Source organism: Lethenteron reissneri, chromosome 20 (genome assembly GCF_015708825.2).
Source record: "Lethenteron reissneri isolate LAM-NWPU_2019-01 chromosome 20, ASM1570882v1, whole genome shotgun sequence".
In the NCBI taxonomy this organism is placed as follows: Eukaryota; Metazoa; Chordata; class Hyperoartia; order Petromyzontiformes; family Petromyzontidae; genus Lethenteron; species Lethenteron reissneri.
In genome coordinates this window covers 6998211-7008779 of record NC_083798.1, presented here as the reverse complement: position 1 = coordinate 7008779, position 10569 = coordinate 6998211, and the positions used below count along the sequence as shown (strand labels likewise).

The 10569-nt window shown below is 45.3% G+C and overlaps 1 protein-coding gene across 2 annotated transcripts in view; it reads right to left on the bottom strand.

Annotated features, from left to right (window-relative positions):
- Nucleotides 1-224: 224 nt before the first annotated feature.
- Nucleotides 225-10569, bottom strand: part of LOC133344663 (dual specificity calcium/calmodulin-dependent 3',5'-cyclic nucleotide phosphodiesterase 1A-like) — a 58961-nt gene continuing 48616 nt past the window's right edge. The window contains exons 16-19 of one of the 2 annotated variants that reach the window (XM_061554707.1): nucleotides 8153-8467; nucleotides 6178-6267; nucleotides 4538-4589; nucleotides 4104-4241 (exon numbers count right to left, since the gene is read on the bottom strand). In XM_061554707.1, coding sequence (XP_061410691.1) covers nucleotides 4564-4589; nucleotides 6178-6267; nucleotides 8153-8467 — 431 coding nt within the window. In that variant the 3' untranslated portion in view covers nucleotides 4104-4241; nucleotides 4538-4563. Of the gene's footprint in view, nucleotides 4242-4537; nucleotides 4590-6177; nucleotides 6268-8152; nucleotides 8468-10569 lie in introns of both variants that reach the window. The other variant, XM_061554706.1, reaches the window with a different exon arrangement.

The following is a 10569-nucleotide window of genomic DNA, read 5'->3' as shown; positions in this document are numbered from 1 at the left end:
CACTTTCTTGAACGGTCTATTGTTATGTAACTTTCAAAGCTGGAACTATTAACGTCCCTAATATAATTCGATGTCCCAGGACAGCTACCTCAGCTACCCTTAAAAAATTATGCTTATTTATTGTAACGATAATATAATTCTCACACAGTAAGCGAATACACGAATCAATGTGAATTGAGCGTTCCACAAAGGCCTTCAACAACGGATTTATTGGTTTACATGAAACGGTATTTGTTTATTCATCTAATGCAGAGATTTCACACAAAAAAATGGAGAAAAAAATGAAGTCACAGTATTCGGTCTCTCTTTGTTTCCGTCAGTGCTGTACTGGGTAAGTCAATAAATGGTCTGCGACATTCTCCTTGTTACAGAAAACAAAACATGTATCTCCATTGCCAAAAAAGTTCATGAACATTTAAAATGCATCAAACATCAACACATTTTTAGGAGAATCTTCGCACAGAGCCAAATATCTCTTAAGTAAATGCCGTTATGGACGCCATTGTCAATGCACGAATAAAAAAAAAACTTAATACAGTGTAACCAAAAACTGTAGCCCAAAGATGCACTGAGATTGTTACCCCCACAGTGCCATTGTCCAGTTACCCAAGACTAAAAGTTCGTGAATAAATGCGTGTGCATTACTAATGAGTGAAGTAAAAACCAGTCCAAGGTCGCATGGTTTAAACAAATGCAATTGGAAACAAACTTGAAGGCGTAGGACGATGATGCAATACATGTTATTTTCTTTCAACAAATTACCAACTCTGCCTTACTGGCTTCTATCTACAAGGGCGTTTCAAGGTTAACCTGTACTTTTTGTTCTAGATAATGGGAAAAGAATGATAAATCACTGCTGGAAGATTGTGGAAGTTGGAATGGCAACATTTGGCAACTCCAGTGTGAAGTGACATCTCGGCTGTGCAAAGCAGTCTGGGTATTTTCCAAGATAGCGGAATAAAAGTCTTGTCACGTGTTGTGGGGCAGCATTGTTATGAAATGTTTGGTGGAGGAAAATGTCAGTAACTGAAATGTATACGATGTCAGATGTAAATTTTTGCTATGCGTGTCTCATGCATAGGTGTGTTAGGTGCATTAGGTTTAAAAGTAGAAATGAGTAAATACAACGTGGTGAGGATGTGAAAGCAGATGTCCTGCAATGTCTGCGTACTTGTAAAAAAAACTCTATACGCTACCGGCAATAAGGTGTCATAACACCTATGGGTCAAATGAATGTGTAGCAGGGGAATACGTTGATAAACAGTACGAATCATTCACTTAGGTTTACTTCTACACATCTCAACGTTCAGGTTATCCTTGAACCACCCTCATATAATGCAGTTTTAATGTAAATAGTTGTCTTTAAAAAAGTGATCTTTCTTGAATTCCCTATCATTTATATTTCTCTCAAGAATTTCAAACCATGAGCCATGAACACAAAATGGCCAGGTTACCTGAAGGGTTGTGAGGATGGCCAAAGCCGGGCTCAAATTTAGGTCAGGCCCAAAACGGGTGGTGTGGTGTCATTGACCTTCAGGACAGGGCATGTTAATTAAAGACCACATCAAGCTCCATGGTGCCAGTTCTTCTGAGGAATGGACTTTAGTGTCCTCACGTTATTGTCTATGCAGCAAACGCTCTTGAGGCTGGACTTCGGGATAAGCATTGCCAGTCTATCATAACTGAGATCCAGTATGACAGCCTTATGCTTAACAGTTGTTGATGCAACCCGTGTCTGGTTCAGCACCTATGACTTTTCTGCATTTTTTGTAGTTACAATTACAGCCATAATACAGTTGAACAAATTGGGAAAAAAATTAATTACATTAAATCCATCTCAATTCATTTCATGAAATACATATGGAAATCTTAATTCCCATTATTACCGGTGTTAATATACAATACACATCGTATAATAATCATACACACGTGTAAAATGAGCCGTAACTGTTTAATGACGCAATATAATGCAAGACGGCTACAAAGGCCACCTTTACAGTCACTTTTTTTGCACACCAGTGCCCTCCGGCCCCCAAACCAAAACGGGCAAAATAAATTACGGAATAAACTTGAGGAATAAATTGCTTACGCTTGTACTCGTTCGCCTCACGGTACTCTGTGGCTTAGTGCCACTTGTGCCACTTGTTCCCACGACTACTTCGTAGTCCGGATTCCCACGGCAGCCTCGTGACGAGAGCGTGCCCACGTGGTGGCTCCCTGTGGCCAAGGTGGCTAAGCCCGCTTGCTTTAAGCCGGGCCCACCCTAGGAAACAGTCGCGATGTCAAGGGGGCCAACTCAGAAGAGACGACAGCCATTAAGGTTTACTGCGGGCCCATCATTTTCTTATTTTTTACAAAATAACGGTGGTTAGCTTCTGGGTAATGGTAGCCAACGTCAGTATGCGTTAAAACTACTTTTTATACAATTGTGCTTGAACACATTTCAGGCGTGGCTCGGATCTGTTCATATTTGTCATGGAAATGCAGCAAGTCATTCACCCCCACTGTACAGAGGTGATGATAGTTGTAAATGAGTGGCGAACTAATATAAAACAGCTTTAGGGTATATCAATTCCCTATACTTAGTTTAATCCCAGGTTAAAGCCCAGGTTGCTAGAGCACATACTAGTCAGTGCGTGGTGAGGCCTTCATCGAACAGTGGATTAACAAAAGCCTGGACATTATTTGGTTTACATATAAAAGCCCAGGATGTGACACCCAAGATGTTCGTGTTGCTGGCTAAGCACTCCCGACACAGATACTGGAGCCCTGAGACATTCATCCACGTCCACTAATCTCCTTATTGCATGTCAATCAATGTCAAATGCTTGTCCATGTAATAGCTAAGATGAACGCGACAAGGGCATTAACAGCTGATTTAAGTGACAAGGGAGCAAGGACAATTCACACCAAACCTGGATTTAGGCGGCCAAGTCCAGCTGTGCGGTACAGCACTGCCCCCTACCCTGGTGTGCACGGGGAGGTGCCATCGCAGCCTCAACGCTCAAGAGATGCAGGCACTGAAGAGCCACCGCAGAGTTTACACCGTGCGATGATTGGCGTGCTTTCCGCAGACATACCCTTACCAGTGTTTAGAAAACAAAATCGAAATGCTGCTGCCATGAAAAAGTAAGCCTGAATTTGTAAGTCTAAGTAATTAAATACAACTCTTTTTTTTGTTTCCTGCGTTTTCTTGAGAACAGTAAATAAAGGTGGAGGAGTGGGGGGGGGGGTTCAGTGGTCCGCCTCTGAGGCTCTCTGCCTCAACGTCCGCGGCTTCGAGCGATAGGCAACAAGGGTACGGCAAAGAGTCTTACTGTGCCACTACGTGGCCTTCAGATTCGAGCAGTCGGCCGCACAGCGGATGGTTCGGTTTGTACGGTCGCTCGGCCGATGCCGGAGTGCGCAGGCTGCGAACAGCTGGGACAAGGCAACAAGGGTGTGGGACTGAATCGCACAATTGGCGCCCTACGTGCGACGGGGTCGTTCTGTTTATACCAACTCTGCGTCCGTGCTCCTCCGTGCGGTCCGTGGTGGCGAATTTCAAAGTGGAGACACTGCACCATCGTCTCGCTCTTAATGTTGCCCCTAGTTCCTTGGCCTGTGGAGGTCAAGTGAGGGAATTACAGCGCAGTATCTACTCGTAGGCTTAATTTACCTCGGTTCCTACGTTCTCTGAGAATCAGAAAAAAAACGTTATTTTGTTTTCATTTAATTTGCTTACAATATAATATATATATTTTTATTTATTCTGAAGCTTTGGTTCTGTCTTAAGAACACAAAATATCTCGTCCTGTAAACATTGAAGCGGCATAGCGGAACGGAAGTCTTCAATCGTAAGTTTCCATTCTGAAGCGGCAGCTGCCTCCACCGCCACCACCACCAGCACCGCTGCTGCTGCCGCCGCCACCGCCACCACAATCCCAGCTCCTGTTCGTTCCCCCTGGTGGGTAGAGGGGGCAGCACTGTCAACACCAGACACCATCGCTTCCACGTCGCCTCCAAGGAGCCAGGACCGGCGGAGTGACGGTGACGGGAAAACGGAACGCGCTGCGTCGGCTAGCGCAGCACGTTGGCCCTCATGCTGAGGCGACGCAGCCTGCGTGCTTTGGTGCGGGCGTCCGTGCTGCTGGAACGACGTGTCGTGTCCGGGGGGCTTGGGCTGGTGTGGTAGCTGGCGCAGTACGGGGGCCGGTCACTGTCATCACCCATGAACTTGAGCCCCACGACGCCGACCGAGGCTGGGGAAAGGGAAGAAGAGAGCGAGGGAAGTGAGCCGTCGCCTCGACCAAAGCACCAAACAGAAAGGGGGATTTTTTGTTCTTTTGTTATCAAGATGGTGGAGGGGGGTTAGGCAGTGAAGGAAGGGAAGCATTCATGACCAAAAATGCACAATATCACAGCAAGTCCACCCTGGTTAGCAAAATAGAATGTGGGAATGGGAAGTTAGGTCATGCATTGGTTTGGTCAGGTAGAAGTTGTTGTTTTCAAGGTATTGTATGATTGAGATGGTAAATTGAGGAAGTGATGGCTCAACCTTGGAGAAGCTGCTTTCCCCAATTCCTACTGATCCGCTGCGACTTCTGAGCCTGAAAGAAAAAGACCTAAGTTATCTAAACAGAAAAACTCGAGATGTCCCCGACACAAACCCTGGAAACTAAAACAAAATGTTAAAAATACCTGTGGGAGAGAAACACGTGCATTGATTGTTATGCATGGGAAGAAATATGTTAAAAGTAAAAATGGGGCATTCGTGAAAAGTCACACTGCACATGGAGCAGCACAGAGGTCACTTAGGATGGAGCTGAAAACAAAACCGCGTACACGCTTCAGTCTCTTATCGTATGTATCATTACAATGAACCAAAACCGTCCATCAATCCTCTCTTGAAGCCTCATCTCTACTTCCCTCCCCTCACCCCTCCACTCCTCCCCGTTCCTCCCCTACCCTTTCCTCTATCGTGGTGCCTCATCCTGCAGTCCTTGCACGCCCCTGCTATCCAAATCGTGTTTTTGTGCTGCCGTTTTGTAAACTATGTTCAGCGCCTCGAGTAAAAGGCGCTCTATAAATATAATATAATAGGCAGTCTAATTGCTAAAAGGCAACGGGGCTTTGCAGTGGAAACTAAAGTGACGCTACTCTGATTTCCCATTTGCCAATTCTTACGGTGGGATAAGTTTGTGCATAGTATTAACCACGGTTGTCTACATGTAGTGTTGTATTTAACAATGTGTTTTACGTATAATTATATGTATACAATACACTCAAGAATCAGAAAATTAACATATGCAATTTTTGTGAGAGTTTATGAATGAATGCATTAATAAAATCGCATGTACGTTTATGAATGAACACAGAAATGGGCACACTACGTGAATACGAGCTTGTTAATAATCTATTAGCGGGCTCACTAATTATACACGTACGAGTTCATCGATCAATGAATTAATGGTCTCACTAATTACATCTGTACGAGTTTACGAACGAACATGTCAGTGAACTCATTAATTAAATTGATACGATGTTATGAATTCACGTGTTAATGGACCCACTAAATCGTACACGTATGACTGTACCAGGGTTCGGCAACCAATATGACAGAGAGAGACAATTTTTTGTTCCACTTTGCTTAAAAGCTCAATATTTCAAGAGCCACGATGCTTGTGCGTAACGTCACGTAGCAGTCCCTCAAAGAGCCGCATGCGGGTTCTGGAACTGCAGGTTGCTGACGCCTGGATTATAGCAATTCACATATTCACGTATCACAGCTTCGCCCTTTACTTGCTCTCATCTATTTAATTTCGCCTAATCTTCGCCATTACATTCACATGTTCCATTGTTAATTCTCTGCATCGCACCTTGACCAAGGCACTATATAAATTACAATAAGATGTATTAATAATAGGCCACACCTCCATTTAAAAATCACATTTAAGAAGCTGCACTCCGAACATTACGCCTGCTAATTTGGCAAAACATTGCGGTACAAACCCACCACCCCCCCCCCCCACCACACTCTCGGACCATGCACTCCCTTAGCACGAAACGCACGCACATTCTCATCGGGTTGCCTGGCAGCTCCAGGTGAGAAGTCTCGCAAGGCCCCACTGCGCTACGGATAAAAATGAACTCGGAGGCAGATTATTTATTATTCAAGTAAATCGGCTTGCATCTCACCTTCCTCCACCTGCTTGTGTTCCTCCGACGGGAGCTGCCGTTGCGATGGAGACGGTCCGTTCTGTCCCTTGCTGCTCCCCTCTGGGCTGTCTGCACATGGCAACAGCAGCAACAACAGCAGCGCTGGTGACAATGGCAGCAGCTATCATACAAGCTACAGCACCTGACAATTCAATAAAAAGTGAGCTGTATGCACATGTACAGCCCCTTTTGCCAATCCACTGCTGGATGAGGGCCGTGCAATCATAACACACGATATCTTCATCTTAAGTTCAATCTTAATCTATGTCACGTGGGACATTACACAAAGACAAAAATCCCCCATAAAGCCTTTAACAAATTCTTGGGGCAAGTGCTGTTAGCAAGCACCTATTAAGGCCGGCACGGTACACATGGAGGTGGGTGGCCAGCACCACTCCCGGCCGCCTTTGCCTTCTCCCCAAAGCTGATGTTTACACACTGCATTGGGTATTCATGTAAGGCTGAGTCGACCTAGCTGATGCCCAGAACCAGTTTCAGATATTCGTCACTGATATTGGATACGAACTTGAGTCACCGAGTTCGTAGCACAGTGCGATAACCACTACACTACCGCTCCCCATGGGACATTACACGTACACACAAACACACACACACGATCCCTATACATTTGAATTAGCACTTTCCATATCAAGCGTATTTTGCTTAACCAGGTGAGAACTCAAGAGACCGGGGTAATTCTCATTAACAAGATCGACCTGAGCAACCTGAGTGACCGCAGCATGAGGGACATTTCTCGTATACACACACACATACACAATCTCTATCTTCAGATCAGCGCTCTCTACATCACGTGGCACATATTTACTCGTCATCAGGCGAGCGCAGCGTGTCACGAATACAAGTCGTTTCAGAATGGAGGAGATTGTTAAACATGCAGAGACGGAGTGTGATGGGTGGTGAGGACTGGCGTTCAAGGAGCTAGTAGATGACTGTTGGGGGAAGGCGTCTGTAATGGGGTGGGTGGGGGGGGTATCGGCAAATGGGGCAGACGAAGTAGTTAAGAGGAAGTCAACAGTGCTGATAACCAGGGTGAATGGGTTTCACACAACAGGTGCAGCAGAGCAGGAGGTGTGACCCTCCCAATGACAGGAGGTTGACGCTGGGTTTCGTCCGGTGGCGTCCTTGATTGTTGGAGCTGGGGCTATGCAGGAGTAGGGAAGTATTGCCATATGATAGGGGAGAGGTAGAACGGTGCAACAGTTTACACAAGCGGTCTCCCTAAATATGCTTCATCCGGGGTGGAACAGTGGTGTAGTGCTTAGCGCATTGAACTATGAACATGGCATCTTGAGTTTGATTCTCGCCGATGGCTAACATCAGTGGCGAGTGATATTCTTCATCATCCCACAATGACCAGTATGGTGAAGTATGGTCAAACAATGCCCCAACCTTAAAGCAGCATGGGGAATCCATCGAGCAGATTCATACATTTGCTGTACATGTACTGATGAATCTACCAGTAAGTAAATCTCCATTGCAAGGCTGGCCATCCAGTATTCATAGGCTAACTTATAACAATTGTGTTTGGACCATGGCAACAATACTCTTGTAATGGGCATACCTTAAGTCGGCAGATGTATTTGATATATATGTCTATTATTTCTTTGTCTGTTGGGAACAATGGGTAAAGAAAACTGATATGAAAGATAATCCAATATTCACAAAACTTAAGTATACAGTTATGTTGCTATTACAGACTCGCCTTTTAGAAAACCGGCAAAAAGAATCAAAGGGCCAGCCCAAAACCTACAACTACAAATCAGCACGTAAAGAACTATTCATAAATATGTAGAAGCAGTTTTCCGTGGCAGCCAGCCATCGACGACCGTACTGCTATTAAATACTTCAGTGGACAAAGAAATGCTGGGAAGGCGATACAGGAGCCATGAAATATGCACGGTTTTTCTTCCTTGTCGTTTTTATTTTTTTTTACCATCGATCGCGGCGAAGTTCCCCGAGTCGCTCCCGGGCGTCATGGTCCGGGGGTCGCCGTCGTCCGTGCTGCTGAAGCTGCCGTTGGTCTTCCCATTGGTCGCCTTCTCTCGCATGCCCACCGACCTTCCGCTGCCCACGCGGCTTCGGCTCCCGTTCCGGGAAAGGGGCGCTCTGGCTCGCCTCCGTGGGGTCATGACCATGACCGGTTGTTCTTCCGCCGATGGCTCCGGCTTCGTCTCGCTGGGCTTGGCAGCCGCCGTGTCCTCCTCGTCCGACACTTTATCGACCGACAGTCCCTTTTTGAGGCGTTGGTCTATAAAAAGGGAATAATCGGAACGATGATTAAAAATCATTACTCGAGTGTTCTGGCTGGCTGCTGGACGAGTTCGTCTCTGGCCCAACTTTAACTCTGTTGTCAGTCAGTTAAAACACGTAGGCTTTCGTGGCCAGTTTTTTTTTTTGGGTTAGATCACGTGAATATATCTATTGTTAGTGGCTGCTGTGAGCCGTTACCACCGAAACTAGCTGGGTGCCTGGCTAAACGGGATATTTTGTGTAACAAATGAGCATTGAATTGATATGGCGAAAAAAGAAGTACGGAAGACATATGTGTATTACTGCCGTGTCGATTCAGGGACGTCTCACCGCAGTCTCGAGACTGTTTTTGATGACGATCATGCCTTTTTTGTTTTGACAACCACTTAATAAGTGCTTTTGCATGTGGGATAAAACTAATGATCAGAGGAAATGCATGAATATGAGGGAGGGGGGGATATAAACACACAAGCACGTGACATTCAAACCAGACGACCTGGTTTCTGTACTGGCTGCGACAGGCCACCTCATAACTCTGCAGGTCGAGAGTCCGGTGAGCGCGACTCACTCGCCGTGCCCCCAGAGCAGCGGCGTGACGCCGTGTGCCGGCACTCCGGGCACTGCTCGGCGTCATTTTAACCCGACAATAACGCGATTAGTCAACGGTAATAATGCTCCATAAGAGGTGTTTTGGGTTAGATCGCGTAAATATATATAAATATATAAATGTGTCATATTCTTAGGTTTTTTCGGTAGAATATAAATGTGTCGTTAATACCCGCCACCACCCGACACAACCAACTAGTCAGGGTTGTCACGTAAACAGAACGTGGCCAATTCGTGACTAGTACAGCACTAACCGGTGTGTTGGAGCCAAGTCACAACATTTACAATCTGAGTACGAAGTTTCGCCAGGAATTACAACTAGCTTCATCAGGCGACAGCCTGATGAAGCTAGTTGATATTGGTCACGAAAGACTACGTGTTAATAATGCCGATGATACATTTGTAATTTGCACCGAGAACTTTCATTGGGTGCCACACCTATACTGTCCAGGAGTTACAAGCCTCTCCGAAACACGTGGTCGACTGAGATGTAAAAATAAACTTATATTAGATTCCTGGAATTGGAGGTTATGCTAATACTACCGGGACGTGAATACAAACAACCGGATTAAATGTAATGGCAGTTGAATAAATATAACAAGTTTTGACCAACTTGTACTTTTACACTACGATGCATTCATCATATCACATCGAGGCAGCAACTCGTGGTGTCTGGTAAGGTTCGTGCATCATGTGAGCAGGACTCTATTCTGCTGGTGTCATTCATAGAATCGTTGTATAGCTGCTGGTGTATGCATGAACCAAGCTCGAACCCACCACCATGCTCAACAAAGAACAGAAATAATGTATTTCTTGAAATTCATCACACTAATAATAATAAAACATCCTCAAGGAGTCTCAAGAATTTTCAAAAACAATCCCAGCATTGATGATTGGCATGTAGGAGAGCAACGGATAACCTGGAGAAAACCCGTGCATACGAGGGAGCGACTTTGTATGCGTGTAGATGTTTGTTCGCACCACACGTAGCCAATCGGAGGTGGGGGGGGGGCAACAATCCCATCTCTTGGCCACGTCAGAACTTAACACCTACACCACCTGGCAAGCTCTTTACCAATGAGACTCAACCCTGTCTAGCTTTGGAGATCCAGGTGCATTCAGGGGTCATTTAGCCATAGGCCATTAGTGTTATTATTATTATCCCCGCTCGAAATAAAATCATGGTCATTTTCAAAATGATTTTATATTTATGTATAATCAAATAATGAATTAGAAATTTATTATAGCGTTTCCCTCTTCACGTGCGTGGCTATTCTGCGGGTGCTTAGGTTTTCTCCCACGTGAATAGTCGTGATGTAGTATATTGAAATTAGGCAGGTTTAACGTTTGTTTATCTTTTGTAGGGATTTCAGCCACGGGGAACCAAGCTGAAATCCTATTCCTTACCGAAGGGGTACCACAGGTAATTCCAGTACCTACAGGGTACTAATCGAGTTTATCATTCTCCGGGTTCTCTAGTTTCCTCCCACATGT